The 18,275-nt window shown below is 37.8% G+C and overlaps 1 protein-coding gene across 5 annotated transcripts in view; it reads right to left on the bottom strand.

Moving 5' to 3' along the window:
- Positions 1-18,275, bottom strand: part of GPD2 (glycerol-3-phosphate dehydrogenase 2) — a 144,926-nt gene that overhangs the window by 12,916 nt on the left and 113,735 nt on the right. For all 5 annotated transcript variants that reach the window (XM_082464997.1, XM_082464998.1, XM_082464996.1 and 2 more), the window contains exons 10-16: positions 12,522-12,656; positions 11,771-11,946; positions 11,065-11,196; positions 9,964-10,122; positions 1,883-1,995; positions 1,721-1,799; positions 1,428-1,526 (exon numbers count right to left, since the gene is read on the bottom strand). In XM_082464997.1, coding sequence (XP_082321123.1) covers positions 1,428-1,526; positions 1,721-1,799; positions 1,883-1,995; positions 9,964-10,122; positions 11,065-11,196; positions 11,771-11,946; positions 12,522-12,656 — 893 coding nt within the window. The remainder of the gene's footprint in view (positions 1-1,427; positions 1,527-1,720; positions 1,800-1,882; positions 1,996-9,963; positions 10,123-11,064; positions 11,197-11,770; positions 11,947-12,521; positions 12,657-18,275) is intronic.

Raw genomic sequence — 18,275 nt, 5'->3', positions numbered from 1 at the left:
AATTACACTGTGTATTTGTACTTAGTAGAAGCATGAATAGTCTCTTTCATTTAGAATTGGACAAGAAATACTCAATTATTAAAAAGACTCTACAAGAAAGCCTGCAGATGGTTTAAATTATTTTCTGCGTGTTTAACTCTACTGCACTCAAGAAAATTACTTAACACCCAAACCACATAGCATATCCATAAAATTAGACTCATTGTTTCTAAGACCCCAGGTCCTTGAACCCTAAATGCTGTTGTTTATTTACTACATATATGAAACAAAGCATTAACTATTTATCTAAAGAAAAGTTTTCTAAAATCCTGAGACAGACAAAAAAATTTTCTCACAGAAAAAAACAGACAAAAAACGTATGAAATGGTTTCTAATTCCCAAGCATACGTTTTAAACTCAATTTCAAATGTCCACTTAGTTAAACAGTAAGCTAAAGAACTAAACATTCTTTTTTGTAATGCTGGACACAACCTGTGAAAATTTTCTGCATTTAGATTCAACAATGCTCTTATCTGCAGCTCATCTCCAGAGAGACAATTACCATTTCCTTTGCCTTGATCTTGTTTGTTTAACTTGACACAGTGAAGAAAGGGCTGACATTGACCAAAATCCCCAGCATTAATTTATTTCATGTTCAGCATTCATCATTGCCATGGTGCAAGCAAGACCTGGCATTCATTTGAAATACCTGCCCAAGAAGCAGTACAGAAAAAACCTGGCTGCTTGGAAACCAATACATTCTTCATAAGAGCAGAGTCCTATGGACAGTTACAAATAATGTATGGGTTTGTTGAGTTTCTTTCTTTTAAGGAACTTCTAGGAATGCTGTGTAGCATCCAGTATGAAGTTAAAGTAACAAAATTTACTTCCTTCCTGGTTATGATTAAACAAGTGAGCCTTGAGTAAGTGGAAAATTAGAAATAGAAATGCTTGAATTACATGGTCTTGACCCCGAAGTATAGGTTTTCTTTCTTTTGCTTTTCAGGTTCATTCTAATGTAAGAATATAATCATCGCATGTTGGGTTCTCAAGTGAATATGATTCTCAAATGAATACAACTCTGATTTCTTTAAACTTCCTCGATTAAAAATATACTTTCCACGTTAGAAGTAAAGAAGGGTCCGGTGGTGCTATCCCACGGCATACTCTTTATAAAGCACACTTCTGATTTAGTCCTTTAAGCCATAATTAACTTAGATTTAATCTAAATTGCCCAGCGCAACAGAACGTGTCTTATAAAAAGCAAAAGAACATGCACCACGTAAAGCCTTATCCTTAAGGGCAGACATATCAACCTTTGCTGGCTTCAAGCTTTCTTCTTTTTCAGAATGAGGTGACAACTGTGGGGACTTCAAAATCCATTCCTGAATATAAATTGACCAATAGATAAAAAGCAAATACACTTGTTTCCTTTCACCACGACTCACCTGCAAAAATTCATTGAGTTCAACCTGTCCGTTTTTATTCAAATCTACTTCATTCAGAATTTCATGTAGTGTATTTTCATCCATTTGGACACTGATACTCTAAGTAAAAGGAAAGCACAAAATAATGAAGTTTCATTAGAAATTATGCGTATCACTTTATCAATGTTACCAGCCTTTCAAAAATTCAGAGAGAAATATTACTTATAGAAAGCACTAGATGAGAAAAAAATTATCTAGTATAATCTTTACATTCTTCTGCTATCAAAGATATTGAACCAAAAAAAAAATATTACCTCTAATACACGCTGAACATCAACAGTGGTAATAAAGCCTTTTTGGTCTGCATCAAACTTATGAAATCTCTTCTTGTACCTGGAACACAACATTGAATAATGGAAAAATATACTTAGATAAGTGAAGACAAAAAGAGAGATACAGAAACTTATTAGAAGTACCTGTCAATGTCTGAAGGCAGTAGGCTAATTTCAGAGTGATCTGTTAACTGTTCTGATCGAGATTTATAGCCCATTTCATAATACAGAAACTTCTTGGCTGTTTCAAGTTCTTCCTAAAACACAGACACACACAAAGTTCAAAGATTTATGGAAAGAATTATTGATTTTTTTCTTCCTTTTTTTTTCCACTTGGTTTTCTAAAATGAAAGCTCATCCTCCTTTTTCTGGCCAGGTCAATTTTTTATTTCGTCCAGTTTTACTGAAGTATAATTTTATTCAATAAAATTCACCTATTTTGGGTATGCAGTTCGATGTATATCCCACCACGATCAAGATATAGAACATTTCTATCCCCCTAAAAAGCTTCCTTATTCCCATTTGCAATTGATTCCTTCCCCTGACCTCTAGCCCCAGGCCACTGATCTGATTTTGTCACCAGAGTTTTGCTTTTTCTAGAATTTCATATGAAAGTGTTCATATAGTTTGTAGTCTTCTGTGTTTGACTACTTTCATATAGCATGACAATTCCGAGATTCATTCACGTTGTTGCATGTTTTAATATTTTGTTTCTTTTTACTGCTGAATATTCTTCCACAGTATTGACTAGCAAAATCTATGGGTGATTTGGTGACAAAAGAGCAATTAAAAGTGAAGAAGACATCCAGGACTTGAACAACGATTATAATGTGGCATGCGGTACCAAGACAGACATCATGGGGTTAACTAATTCTAAAATTTTGTCACTAGGATGCTGGTAGTTGGGTGGAAGTTACAGAGTCACGAGAAGAAACAAGCTGTTCTATTGAATAGTTACTCTTCCTGTTTTCAATGATCTCGGCCTCAACTGATACTACCTATTGCTGAGAACACTGTCTTTCTTAGATTTCACCACGCCAGTCTCCCAACTAAGAACTTCCAAAATGACTCTATTGTGCTGTATATTGTTCACAAATATCTCTTTCCTCTCATACACACACACACACACACACACACACACACACACTTCTCCCCCCATAAGTATACTTCTCAACGCCATTGATGTGAGTCTGGACATGTGATTTACTTTGGCCAGTGGCACATGAATGGATATAATATATGCCACTTTTGAGCAAAAACTTTAGACAGAATTGCACAGTTTTGCTTAGCCTCTCTTGCTGCTGTACCATAAGAAGGGCATGAATCAGAGAGATCCGAAGCCAATCTGAAATATGAAGAAGAGCCACAGCAGCTAACATGCAGCCTTCAGGTAAGATGACTGAAAAGTAAGTGCTTGCTATGGTAGACCAGTGAGCTTCTGAAATTGTTATACAGTATAACATAGAAAATGCTTACGAACACAAGTCTTAAATTTCTCAGACTTCCCCTCAAAGGATCTGACTAAATCAATTTGTAGACCCAGATTCTGGCCTGCAGAATAGTGCCAGTGCAAAATGAAACAAGGAAAATAAAACAATGGCACATACTCTTGCAGGAAATGTGTTTATATTTCTTTGTTTATGTCAGTGACAAGTCCCTTCACTCCTTTTTCTTTGGAAGATAAATTTTTTTCTGAGATTATTCCCTTCCTACTTTCCTTTCTCTTAGGAGACATATATATTTTAAAACATAAATATATATATATATAATATATATATTAGCTGAGAGAACTTTTTAGCATTTCTAACTTTTCATTTTGCTATGTAAGAACATTAGAAATTTTATTTTATTATATATGTTTATTATATTATATATTTATTTTATTATATATAATAGAAAATATTTATTTTATTACACACACACATATACATGACATATAAGGTATACATAAAACTTGCCTTTGAAGTCACCAAGGGCATTCTTCACTGGCAGATTACTCTCTTCACACAGGAAAATCCAATAGTTATAAATAAAATTATTCTTCTATTGCACCAATTTTGCCCAGTCATTTTCTATAAAACTGGTTCAACGTTCATCTCCTTGGAAGTGGCACCTCTGATACTTCCCTCCAAGAACAAGCTCTTCCTCGAGTCATGTCCCTTTATTGCCTATGTAATTTATCCATATTCCATATCAAGCAAGGAATCATGGAATTTAAAGCTGAAAGGGCTTCTTTCCCTAGAAGTCACCCAAAGTACCTCCCTAACCCCACATTTCCTTTACAACGTTCCGAAAATAGAAGTATGAGGTCTCCATCTAAAGAAGAGCTCTAGCAATAGGGAGGTAACTCAGTTCCACTGAAAGCAGCCCATAAAGGGAAGACTCCAACTGCTAAAAATATTTATGCTGAGATTAAACCAATCTCTGCAATTCTTACAATTTGTTTGGGATTAGTGCAACTTTCTTACAGTAATTTTTGTTTGTTTTTAAGTTGGGAGGGGTTGTTTTCAATGAAATTCCATGGAAGGAAAGTGAGAGTTTTTTTTTTTTTTAATTTTATTGAAGTGTAGTTGCTTTACAATGTTGTGTTAATTTCTTCTGTACAGCAAAGTGACTCTGTTATACATATATATATATATATATATTTTTTTTGTAGAGTAGGATCCAAGCTTTATCTTCAAGATACAGTATGTACGTATATAAATATGTGGAAATGCAATGTAAGGACATGCAAAATGGTGGGTAATACACAGTCTGTAATTTCTTCTCTATCTTTTTTTTAATATTTGAATTTTATTTTATTTATTTTTTATACAGCAGTTTCTTATTAGTTATCTGTTTTATACATATTAGTGTATATATGTCAATCCCAATCTCCCAATTCATCCCGCCACCACCCCCTCCCCTTACAGTAATGTTTTATAAAGTCTAAGTTTTTTTTCCTGTATCACACCACAACAAATATCTAAGGATAGAGCTTTCCTCTTTAAGAATTTTCTTTAAGTCTAGAACTACTCTCCTGCATGAGACATGATTTTAAATCCCATCACCATGCTGAATAATTTCTCCCAAACCACAACTAGTCTGTCATATAATAAAATGATTAGAACACAACATAGTACTCCAGCAGAGATCTGGCAAGTACCTAGAAAGAAGTAACTATCAGCTTCATCAATCTAGAGATATGATTTCTATTAGGCAGCCTAAGACTGTAATTGCATTTGGGGGCAGCCATGATCCACTGTTACCTGCTGTGCATTCACAGTTAACGAAAATCATATTTCTTTTTTGCATGTGCTACTGTTAAAGTCTTGTCAAATCTATCATGAATGGATGGAGTTGTTTTTCTACCTAATGCAAGGTTTTCCATTTATGTCTATTAAATTATACCTAATGTAATCTCACCCATTGCTTCAAGTTGTCACCAAACATTCACTGTCCCTCCAGTTCCTTACAAGTACACCGAAGGTGCATGCCATCAATGTTGTAATCTAGGCACTTGAACCACAGTAGACTAGGTCAAGACCAGAGACAGAATCCTCATGACCTGCTATCAAAGACCTCTTCTGAGGACAGTGATCATTTGACTGGTTACAAATCCACCAATTTTAAAAGATATCACATGGGGCTTCATAAAATGCTTCATGGAATCCAAATACATTATGTCTATAACATTTCCTCGATCTAACAAACTTGTTGCCCTTTCTGAAAAGAAAATGTGTCTGAAATGATTTCTTATTACCTTCCAGTGATCACTACTTCTTGCTAAATGCTGATAAAACAAACTTAAAATGCCATAACCTAGAAAACTGCCCAAGACCAATGCCAAGACCACTAATTTATAGGTTACAAACTATATTTCCCCTCCCCTTCTCCCTTTTTGGAATGCGGTACTACATTTGCCTACCTTCTGTCTTCTGGTGCTGTTCCTATTTGCCATATTGCCATAATATTTTAAAGCTCAACAGTAGTTAAAATAAATCCCATCTGCAAATTCTCTGAGTACCCCGAAGTATAACATTTCTGGGTTGGCATACAAACTCATTTAGAGCAGCCTCCTATTTGAATGTCTATTTCCTCTTACCAATATTTATTTTGCTCTTCTCACAATGAAAATCATTCTCCTTGACAAAAAGGAAAAAAAGGAAAACAAATTGGTATTAAACTATGAGTTGAAAGGTTCTCTCCCTTCTCCGGCAGTCAAGGATTTGGTGCTGGTCACCTTGAGCAACGACCTAGGTTAGGCCTTACTTGCATTCTTTTCCATTTTTAACAGTTATTTTTGGTGTTTTTAGCATTTTTGCCAACACTCAGCCAATTCCTGACACTGTTCATACACATCCTTATTAGTCCTGGATACCCTTTCATTGTTGAGTACGTATCTTCCATCTGTTTGATATTTGGTGCTTATTAGCTTGCTTTGTCCATAGCCACTCCATCTCTTCACTTGCTTCCCCTTTATTCTCCTTGCTGGAATCAATTTTGAAATAATTTCTTTTTGTGAGACACCCTCAATCTACTCGAGTGGTCTTCTCTTTAAAGTCTCTCAATGAAATGCATGTTTTGTCTGAAGGTTATAAAGTCTACCTTACCAAATAATACGGCAGCATTTCCCAAAATACATCCTAAAGCAATACTAGTTTCCCTTTCTACCAGCCCTTCCAACAAGTGAGAGTTGGGTCTGTCTCCAAATAAATTGCCTTTTGGAAACTGACAATGCACTTAAGCATTTTAAAGGCACCAAATTATCTGCATTAAAGAAAATGGCTTCATTTGTTTAACTCAGAACTTCCCAAACTCTTTTGACCATGTAGTCATCTTTTCACTGATGTTATATATTGATATGTATTTATAATTATGTATTAATTTATATAATTGTGTAAAACACAACTTGACAATGACACATTCTCTAAATGTCTTCACCAACTCCTCTGTCAGTCCCCAAGTCCCCTAGACAGCGCCTTCCTCCCTATTTCTTCCAAGTTGGCTGCATTTGGTCTTGAGTAACAGTTCTCTAAATCTTTCTATAAAGTTTGGAAAATATACACACATTTCTGAGGTATAAATGTGTTGTAACCACTCAATTAAATTTGAAGATCCCTGAAACTATGAGCTATTTATTATTCCCTTAAAATATTTGGTATAATGCTCAGTATACAAGTCACTCATTAAGTATTGACTGGTAAAAACAACCACAATTCAGCTACAGAGAGTTATTTATCACCTTGTTCCTCTTTCACTTTTGCAGGTTAAGTAATCCCAATGCTTTTAACCTTTTCTCAGAAGTCCAGCTTTCTAACCTTTAATTCTTTTTTCCCTCTCCTTTGTTCTCTCTAGACTGTCCACAGTTCTCATTAATACTCCTATGTCTCAGATACTGAGTAATAACTTTAGGTCTTTTATTTCTGTTATTTTGTTTGTTAAGGGGGATGGGAGAATATTTCTGAGTACCTAAATCTGCTCATAAAATCTAAACTGAAGTTAAATCTAGTTTCCTCGGGAGGGCTGAACACAAGCAGTTTACAGAATTTTCTTCCTCCTTCTTACCTCCTACAGCCTGAATTCCTGGCACAAAGTACCTTCCTGCATCTTCAGATCATTTCAACCATAATTTTTACAGGAACACATTATCGCCAGTCCTTCTATATGGTAAAAATGATTGGCAGTAGCACAAGAGTAAGTTTCATTCTTGTGTTGCCTCAGTATATAGCTTTATTTATTTATTTATTTCATTTTTTTTGAATTTTATTTTATTTATACAGCAGGTTCTTATTAGTTACCTATTTTATACATATTAGTGTATACATGTCAATCCCAGTCTCCCAATTCATCCCACCACCACCACTCCCCAGTTTATAGCTTTAATTGGCCAAACCACAACTCAAAACAGGAAGAGCTATAAACCAGTCCGGCCAATGCAGAGGCGACAGGGTGGGGTGGGAAAAGGGTATGCTCTGGGATCAGAACAGCTGGTTTCAATCCCAGTTCCACAACCTACTAGTTGTATGAACTCTCACGGGGAATTTCTCCCTAAGCCTGTTTCCTCAACTATAAAATGAGGGTAAAGGTTATGCCTGACAGCGTTGTGATAGGATTAAGGAACTCTTTTCAAACAGTGATTTCTTCCAGCAGTACACTACATACATGGCATTAAAATTACTGGAGGAGAAAATGTTAAATGTAGGGCCATGGTTTCACCCCTGAAGACTCTGATAGTCAAGCCTTAAAATCTGCCTTTTTCTCTACCATTCCCAGGTGACAAATATGTAACCATCTTCAGGAATCTCCACCACATTGAAAACGCTGTAAGGACAAGACCTATGCCCGGTCCTTCCTTACACCTTCAGCACGTGACGTACATGCTCAATAATGTTCAGTCGCTCATTCAATACACATTATTTAGGGCCTTTTATATGCCAGGCACTGAGGGTACAGAAACAAAACAGATCCCATCCCTTCCTTTGGGAAGCTTACTTCCGGAGGTGAGGCTGACAGTAAATAAACTAAATGCATGGTATGTCAAATGAGAATTGATGCTAAAGAGAAAAATAAAGGAAGGAGTAGAAGATGCCATTCGGATTGGGGGCTACTCTTTTATTCAGTCCAGTGAAGAGAGACCTCCCTGGAGTGGAGACCAGGAGGAAGTGAGGGATAGGCCATGAGGACAGCTAGGGAAGAGCATTCCAGGGAGAGGGATTAGTAGGGCTTGAATAAAGAAAAGCAACTCAACCTGTGGGTTGGAGAGAGTGAATAAATGGGAAGAAAAATGAGGGGGATCAGAAAGGTGGTGGCCAGATTACAGAGGGCTCCTGTTATATTAATCCATGTAAGAGATGCTGATAGCCTGAATCAGGGTGACAGCAGTTAAGAAAGGGTTGAACTCAAGCCATTATTTGAAGACAAGTATGATAAGGTTTGCTGATGGGCTTAGATCAAGTATGAAAATAAGATTTAGGCCCAAGCAACCAAAGAGTGGAATAGGTATTTACGACATGGAGAGGTCAGTAATAGCAGGAGTTTGAGGAAGGCAGGAGGAGATCTGAGAGAGATGGTGCTGTGGACTGAATTGTATCCCCCTAAATTCATATGTTGACAGCCTAACCTCCAATGTGATGGGATTTGGAGGTGGGGCTTTGGGGAGGTAACTAGCTTTAGATAAACCTCATTGGGATTAGCACCCTCAGCAAGAGCTCTCTCTCTCTCTCTCTGTCTCCCCGAGAAGGCATCTGTTTCAAAGCCAGGAGGAAGGCTCTCGCCAGAACCCAACCATCTCACCCTGGCACTCTGATCTCAGATTTCCAGCCTCCAGAACTGTGAGAAATAAATGTCTGTTATTTAAGCCACCCAGCCTGTGGTATCCTGTTACAGCAGCTTGAGTAGACTAAGACAGGTGGTGTTCAGGAAGGAGGGAGGAATCAACTGTGTCAAGGCCACTAACTGGTTGAGTAAAAGGATGACGAGAGCTGACAAGCACGTTGAGCAACATGAAGGTGCCTGGGGAGTGTCACCAGAGCCACTACAGCAAAGTGGCCACGAAAGAGCCTACATGGAATGGGTTCAAGAAAGACTTGGGGGGGGGGCAGGAACTAAACCAATGAACACAGAGTATTTTCTGAATAAATACATGAAAATGCCTCTGCACATCACAATAGTTTGGTTTAATTAAAAATCATGACGGTCTTCTGTTTATTACAAGAAGCCCAGGGCTGTATATGTGGGCATCTGAGTATCGCTGGCTTTCTTTTTTTAATTTGGATATAAATATAAAATTTGAAATGACACAAATCAATAAGCATTTGGAGGTCAGGCCATAAAACCACAATCTCCTACCAAAGGCAACCTTGCAGGAGTGTGAATTTCACTGTAGAATACATTCTAAGAATGTTTTCAATGAAAACCAGAAAAGGTGCTACCCCCAATTGTTATTATATTACTTTTTCAGGAATTAACGACCACAAATTTGAGAACATTTTTCTATAAGGGATTTTCCAAAAACAACCAGGAAGAATATTTGGTTATAAGGATATTTGTTACAAGAATTTGTTAAAATATTTTTTACAAGAATATCTTTCCAGTTTTCTAAGGCCTAGCAATATTAAACACATACACACAGAAACTGGCAGGCAATCTAAAGTCACCATCAAAAACTATGCTAGCCTCTACTAACAGATTAAGACATTGCATGTTTATAATGGAAACTGGTTTTAAAGACTTCTATACAATACCTTTTTTTTAGAATCACCCCAGCTCAGTTCTCTGCCCATCAGTTCAACGATCCTGGGTAGGGCCTCCTCTGCTGCCTGGACATTTAGAAAGGCCAGGCGAGTACGACGTGAAATCATATCCACTGCAGTGCAGGCATACTCCTTAATCCCATATTTCACCTGAGTTTGAATTAAAGTAAAATTATTAATTTAGGCCTTTTTTAAAAAGGGGGAATAAAGCTTCACTTAAAATTCATGCTTAGGAAAAGTGACCTTTTTCTTTACATACTCTGGTTCTTTAGCAGGCATGAAACATAGTGACATCATACAAGTTCCCCATCTGCCTGCCAAAGGAGATTTGGAAATTGGGACAATTTGGATAAGAGTTAATGCCTCCTCCTTGAATAGAATCTGGTGCAAACATGTAAATTGCATCACTTTTCATTTACCATCCACAGTAATCAGCTCGTTGTTCATACAGGACATGGATGTTAATTTACATAGCTGAGTAGGCAAGGGATATGGGGATATACGTATGCATATAGCTGATTCACTTTGTTATACAGCAGAAACTAACACAACACTGTAAAGCAATTATAGTCCAATAAAGATGTTAAAAAAAAAAAGTTATGGCCTCATCTCTTTTGGCTATCCAAAGTTTTCTGTCTGAGAGTAATCAGATGACAGAAGTCTTGCCTTCAATCAACAACAAAATGCTTACTGGACACCCATGTTTTTAAAGTGTAGTGAATTATAGATGAATATAAAGTGTCAAGTCAAGATACGGCATCAGGCAGTGCATGAGTGGTACAAACTTGAGGAGCTACAAGTTCTCAAAAGGGGCAAACAACTGTGAATCAGTAAGATTTGAGATAGCTCCATGGAGGAGAAAGAAATCCATATTTTCTATTATTATTGTTACCACTATCAATATCACTTCAGAGTTGAAATTAAAATTTTGTAAATGAAAGGAACTGTGCTGGGCAGACATTTTTCTCCAGGTTTTAACTGATGTATGAGCATTAAAACTGAGCTATGTATTATTTCCAAAGAGGATGAAAAGTGAACAGATGAAAGGTATCCCCTGGCAGACAGGAAATTCCCATATGGCCATTCACGTACCTCTGCTTCAATGTATGGAAATTCTGACACAAGTCGCACCCCAACAATGGGCCACCGCTTTCCCGTCACACTTGCCATTTTGGCCACCTCAAAAGCCTTGTCACCATAGGTGGCAGCAAGATGCTGGGCCACCTAAGGAAAGAAAACTGCATCAGGCAGGTCCTCTGAATATCAATAGCTTCTAGGTACAAAGCAGAACAATGTACGTGCTTATCTTGTCAGTTTTTTTTTTTTTTTTTTTTTTTTTTACAGCCTGTAACTAAAAATCCTAGGAGAGTATTAGATTTTGATTTCGTGGGAGGAAAATACTTCGGCTCCGAATGCTTAGGCCAGCACTAACGCTACTACACATGTATTACTGTATCAGTGACTGATGAAGCTTCAGCTTCATTCTGCTCCAGATATCCCATCTGAAGAACAGCCTTCCTTATGCTCGAGACAGAAAGAATTTGGGAGGTCCTGTCTGCTAGGAACAAGCCAAACAAACTCCAGATTCTAAAACAGAAACCAAAACATGCATTGCTTTTTAGGTGACTAAAGCACCTAAAAAGTGCTTTTTCCCATTAGTTCACTCCCACAGTACAGAGACAGAAACAAACCCAGCAACAGGAAACTCGAAATCATGGAGGCCATATGGTTGCCGATTCTGTTACTGGCAATAGTGAGATTAGGTCAAGAGTAAGATGATGTGGCAATGCATGCCCACCTCACTTTCAAGTCCATAATCCTGGACAAGCCTGATGTAGAGTGTAGGGCTCCAATCTTTGCCCCCTTGAAGGAAAAGCCCAACTGTTTTACTTGGTCCTGCCTTCAAATTGTGGGTCTTGACTGCAGCATTTACGGTATCTTCTGCCATAGATCGATAGGTTGTCCACTTTCCACCTACAAATACATTGATAAATAATTCGTTAGGTTACCACCCCTTGTTTTTCTTATAATTAACCATTTATCAACTTATTAATAACAAAATTCACCTGTTGTTTATAACAAATGTGGCGAAGCAATGCATAAGATTTTACTCAGAATCATAAAAAAAAAAAAGTCCCTGTTCATTAGCATTAAAAGGGATTCTGGGGCTTCCCTGGTGGCGCAGTGGTTGAGAATCTGCCTGCCAATGCAGGGCACATAGGTTCGAGTCCTAGTCTGGGAAGATCCCACATGCCGCGGAGCAACTGGGCCCGTGAGCCACAACTACTGAGCCTGCGCGTCTGGAGCCTGTGCTCCGCAACAGGAGAGGCCGCGATAGTGAGAGGCCCGCGCACCGCGATGAAGAGTGGCCCCCGCTTGCCGCAACTAGAGAAAGCCCTCGCACAGAAACGAAGACCCAACACACCCAAAAATAAATAAATAAAATAAAGAATTATTAAAAAAAAAAAAAAAGGGATTCTGGTATGAGAATTTAACTCAAGCTGCTTTAGATATAAAGCACACCCAAACAACAAGGTAATATGCCATACCTGCTATAGTGATGAGGCCGCTCTCACTGATATCCACGACGTGATTTCGGGAGATGGACTGTGTATCTGCAGACTTGGGATCGGTAACAAGGGGGCGAATACCACTCCACGCTGCCAGGACATCCCCTCTTCTTACTGGGAAGGATCAATGCCAAGGGTTAAGAGGATTACTCAAAGACATCTCAACAAAAGTAAAATGATTAGAAAGCAGAAAAGAGTTCAGTAAAAGGAACACATGAATATGTACTTTTAAAGGGAGGGAATATCGTTAAATATAAGAAGTAAATGTGTGGGTAAGTTACAAGAAAAACTCAAAGAATTGTTTTGTTACAAAGATAACCTGGACGAAAAAAGTAAACAACTGAGGCTTCCCTCGTGGTGCAGTGGTTAAGAATCCGCCTGCCAATGCAGGAGACACGGGTTCGAGCCCTGGTCCGGGAAGATTCCACATGCCGCGGAGCAACTAAGCCCGTGCGCCACAACTACTGAGCCTGTGCTCTAGAGCCCTCGAGCCACAACTGCTGAAGCCCGTGCTCCTGGAGCCCGTGCTCCGCAACAGGAGAAGCCACCGCAATGAGAGGCCCGCGCACCGCAATGAAGAGTAGCCCCTGCTCGCCGCAACTAGAGAAAGCCTGCGCAGCAACGAAGACCCTACACAGCCAAAAATAAAATAAATAAATTAAAAAAAAAAAAAGTAAAGAACTGGAAAATCACTGACATGGGTCCCAAAGAGGAAACAAAAGAAACAAATGTTAGCAACCCTCAGCTGGGACAATCTGCAGTAGTTACAAAGAACAACAACAAAGCAGAAACAAAATAAAAATAAACCAAAAGACATGACTTGTTACACTTCCCCCTAGAGTACATCTTGCTATCTCTTCTCAGGGAAGACAAAGATACTTACTAGGAGCAGAGGGCAGTCAGGATTTCAGATCCCACTCACCCCTTGGTCCTGTGTTCTTGTACAGTGAACCTCCTATATATTTAGACACAGCAGACTCTGAAAAGTACTTAAATATATATCTAGCAAAATCTTGTGTAAAGAGTCACAAAGATTCTTTGATGTGACTGGTATATTGGACTAGTCAAAAAAAAAGAAAAGAAAAAAAATAAAAAGTACAGGGCAAAGATCCTAAAAACAAGTAATACTGCATGACAATCTCTCCATCTTGATCTCAAATGAAAAAAAGATTTCTGGTAAAGACAACTTCAACTAAGGTAATCTGACATATTTTAGCTTAGCTCCTTAAGGGCCACACTCTAAACATGACTATAATCCGAAAGAAGAGGTACCCATACACCTCTATGGGGGTGTTTAATCAAACCCATATCCCAACACTGAATCTGAAACAAAGGGAGAGTAAACCTCATAAACTGGTGAGGAAAGCCTAAGGCTTGCAGTCTTGTTAACTGGTAACTCAATGTAGGGATTCCATCCCTAGATCTGCCCCTTTGAAGGGTGCATCCTCTTCAGTATGTTTAAGTCTGATGGCCTCCACGGAATGGGGGTTAATTCTTGCTCCACACAATTCCACAAAAGTCTTGTAAAACCTCAACATAAATCATGCAATATTTTAATCTTTACAAAAAGCTTAACTAGGAAATTACCACTATTTTCCATTAGAGTTCAAATTGCCCTCAGAGTCAAAAATAAAACTTAGCCAACCACTTAGAACGTCATTGTGGTCACTGCAAAGTCTGCAGAGTGTGTCTCTGAAATTCCTTAGGTAGCCACGCTGATCAGGAATTTGGTTGCAGTTCTTAGAGGCTTCTGACTGATCTTAAAATTATTCTGTGGAAAACTAGACTTTCTAAATTTAAAGCACATGCAAATAATCTTTGTGGCAAATGCTTTACCTTTTCTGGTATAACAGGCAGAAAAATACATCTATGAAACTGTATTGTCTGAAACGAAAAGACCAAACTAAAACACTTGAGTTTTTCATTCATGGAGGAAGATTAAATAAAACATTATGTATACTGATACCATTTTTAATCCTTACTTTTGAAATTGATACTCAAAAAAAGAAAAGAAAACACTAACAGGAAGAGTTCATAACGTGTCAGGAACCTTAATTTATTTTGCTTGATATCTTAGCATTCAGCTTTTTAGCCTGAGAATTATATCAGATGAATGTTGGGATTATATTTATTGAAAAAGATTAATTTAAGGATAATCAAATTTTAAATCATATTTCAAGTATGAATCAGGCTTTATAGCCTGCATCATTTTTATGTTATTAGACTAAAGTGTGGTTGGATCAGGTGAACTATCATCTATCAGTTTTCTCCCAACCTTGAGATTTAATGATTTTTATGGATTATTCAAAATGCCATTTGCTGCTGAAGAATAAAAGCACTTTTTACCTCTCTACCATCCAAATTAAGTAATGACCAGTCAGGGCTATGGGTATAACCTAGGCCCACAGGGCACAGCACAGCTAAACACATGAAACATGAATTCTAATCTCTTGCAGAAAAGACAGCAACAAACTAAACTAACAGGTTTCTCTCTTTATTACTTATTCACACACAGTGGAAACCTTGTGCGCTGTTAAACAACCTCTAATTAAAATTCTCTTTAGAAAGAGATTCAAAAGCAGTGGACAGATAGCATAGAGAACCTTCCAAAATTGCCAGGAACTGCTGCAGCCATATTGTAACCATGGGGGAAACAACCATAGCATGAAGCCTACCTGGGGTGGGGGATGGAGTGAAGAGAAATAAGGGCCCTTCGCTAAAGACATTGCTCAATCACTAAATTAATCACCTCTTGAGGCTTCTTGTATCTGGAGATCTTCTTTTACATGATAATACATTATTTATTTTATAATAACAAAAAACAAAAAATACAAATTCAATGACTCTAATAAATTGAGTATTTGCTTCTCTAAATGTCTTTGTAAATACCTCTAGCTTCTGTAGAGCAGCACTGTTCCATAGACTTTTCTGCAGTTATGGAAATGTTCTGTATCTAAACTGTCTGATTCACTAGCCACTAGCTGCATGAGGCTATTAAGCACTTGAAATGTGGTCCATGCAACTGAGAAACTGAATTTCAAATTTTATTTCATTTTAACTAAATTTAAATAGCCACATGATATGCACATGTACAGGCTATAATATCGCATAAGGCAGTTCTAGAGTAAAACCACCAAGTGGTAGATCTCAGACTTGTCCTGGTTGATCATCAAGCTGGGTATTTCCCCCATGGCCACCTTGCCCACGTCTCCAATGGAGCATCCTTTCAGTGAAATTTGACTGTGAGAATATAATCTGCTGTAATAGTATGAGACACCCCACCTCAAAATACTTTACTGTCATAACATGTTCCATATTTACCATTTCAAAGTATCCTCCTCTCCTACTAATCTCATCAATTCAAAGAAATGAAAATATTTTTACTAAATTAGGTACTCCTACCCTCAAGTTCTTACCCAGAAATTCGTTCTATCATTTAGGTTGTAGCCAAGAGTAGACAGTGAATATCACCTACTTTAACTCTCCATGGTATAACACGTGAAGAAAATAACTCAGCTCAAGGATTTTATGCTTCAGAGCTCAAAGATTCATCTTGATTTTCCTGGTCCTCATACCGTCAGGACAGCTAAATAAGATGGCATTACTGTTGCATCTTCCTCACCGTGTTGAAAGTCTTTGGCAATGTCAATTCTAGTATTTCTCAGTACCTCAAATACTGTATCTAGTAGGAGTCATGTATCGTGATCAATAAATATGAAATGGCATATTAAAACATTCTCTGAACTTTTTATATCAAACAAGAGCTGACATTACAAAATCAAAAGCAATAATATTTTGGCCTCTGAGTCAACATGCTAGACTTTAGGTTTCTAATGACTATATATTTAAACAATTGGATATCCTCTTTTAAAACAACTGAACACTTTAATAAAACAAGATGACAGGAAACAACACTACTATTAAAGTTGAGAAAAATTCTCATTAAACACCACTTATGAGAGTGGCTCACCCAGTTGATTTTTTTTTTTAACATCTGTATTGGAGTATAATTGCTTTACAATGGTGTGTTAGTTTCTGCTTTATAACAAAGTGAATCAGCTATACATATACATATATCCCCATATCTCCTCCCTCTTGCGTCTTCCTCCCACCCTCTCTATCCCACCCCTCTAGGTTGTCACAAAGCGCTGAGCTGATCTCCCTGTGCTATGCAGCTGCTTCCCACTAGCTATCTATTTTACATTTGGTAGTATATGTAAGTCCATGCCACCTTGATTTTTAAGTGCCAACTGCCCAGATGTTAGAAAACTCATGAGTACTCCAGAATGTATAAAAGTACTTGTCGATATTTTCAGAAGGATAGTAAGGAAATAAAATAGTCCTTCTACCATCATGTTTAAGAATTATTTTTATTACAACCCTGATAAATAACTCATTCAGGTTTTAGTGTATAAAATATATAAAGAATAAAATATAAATAGTAAAGTTGAATAGACATTTTTCACAGCTGGTTGAAAAGCCTAAGTGCTGTGTAATTGTTTCCAATTATAATTAATATTTTTATTCTTAAAAACTTGGCAAGACAAGTGTTGGTTTTAAAAGTTAATAGAGGGCGTCCCTGGTGGTGCAGTGGTTGAGAATCTGCCTACTAATGCAGGGGACACGGGTTCGATCCCTGGTCTGGGAAGATCCCACATGCCGCGGAGCAACTGGGCCCGTGAGCCACAATTACTGAGCCTGCGCGTCTGGAGCCTGTGCTCCGCAACGGGAGAGGCCGCGATAGTGAGAGGCCCGCGCACCGCGATGAAGAGTGGCCCCCGCTTGCGGCAACTAGAGAAAGCCCTAGCACAGAAACGAAGACCCAACACAGCCAAAAATAAATTAAAAAAAAAAAAAAAAAAGAAAGTTAATAGAAAATGGAGCCCACAGGAAGTAACAATTAAGAGCTAAATGCGCGCTTTTGCTTCACATCAGTTATTTAGCCATACATTTTGGGGCGCTCTTTCTCATGTTTGCCACTTTCAAAAAATCAATGAAAAGCATGTGAAAATATCTAAGTGAACACAGGGGAAACAGTGTCAGAAATCAATGCCTTCTCTACCAGCATGTTTAACCTGCAGAAATGAAGTGTTAATCACAGAAATAAGATACCATATTACATTTATAAACTAATGAAACTAGAAAAAGCAAAGCGCGTGACACTATAATTAAACAGCTGGAAGACATCCAAGCCTGTGTAAGTTGATAACCCTGGTACAGTCTCTGGCAGTGAAAAGGCAGGTCTGCAGTGAGTTGATATGGCCAGCTCCGTTGTTAATTGAATAACAGGCAATCTATAAACACTACTAATTGCATATGTGAAAACCTGTGTACAACTAGAGAAGCTGCTTAGAGAAGCACTCCAGAAAAACTACATGGATAAAGCACTCTGCAAATCTTCTGCCTTCCTCAATCCCTTTAGGTCACAGCTTAGTTTCGCCACTGCGTCCTTCTGATTAACCTCTACACGGCGGACTTAATGATACATTTTTCAAAAGATCATTTTTCTTCCTAACCCAATACACACTGCACAACTATCAATTACCCGTTTCAGGAAAGAACAAACAAGTAATCTAGAAAATTCAGTCTGTGAATGGAAAGCTTTCTAAATCGTAAAAGAAGACATGGTCTTATTCCCAACAGGCAAAATGCTTTTCAGAATTGTTCCGATGCATTTTGCAGAAGTGTGGCAGCTGCTGTGAGCAGCATGGAGTGTTAAGATTTGACACTTTT

Source organism: Balaenoptera physalus (assembly GCF_965194825.1).
Source record: "Balaenoptera physalus genome assembly, chromosome: 6".
Taxonomy (NCBI): Eukaryota; Metazoa; Chordata; class Mammalia; order Artiodactyla; family Balaenopteridae; genus Balaenoptera; species Balaenoptera physalus.
The sequence above is the reverse complement of the archived record's forward strand: the minus strand, read 5'-3'. Positions and strand labels throughout refer to the sequence as shown.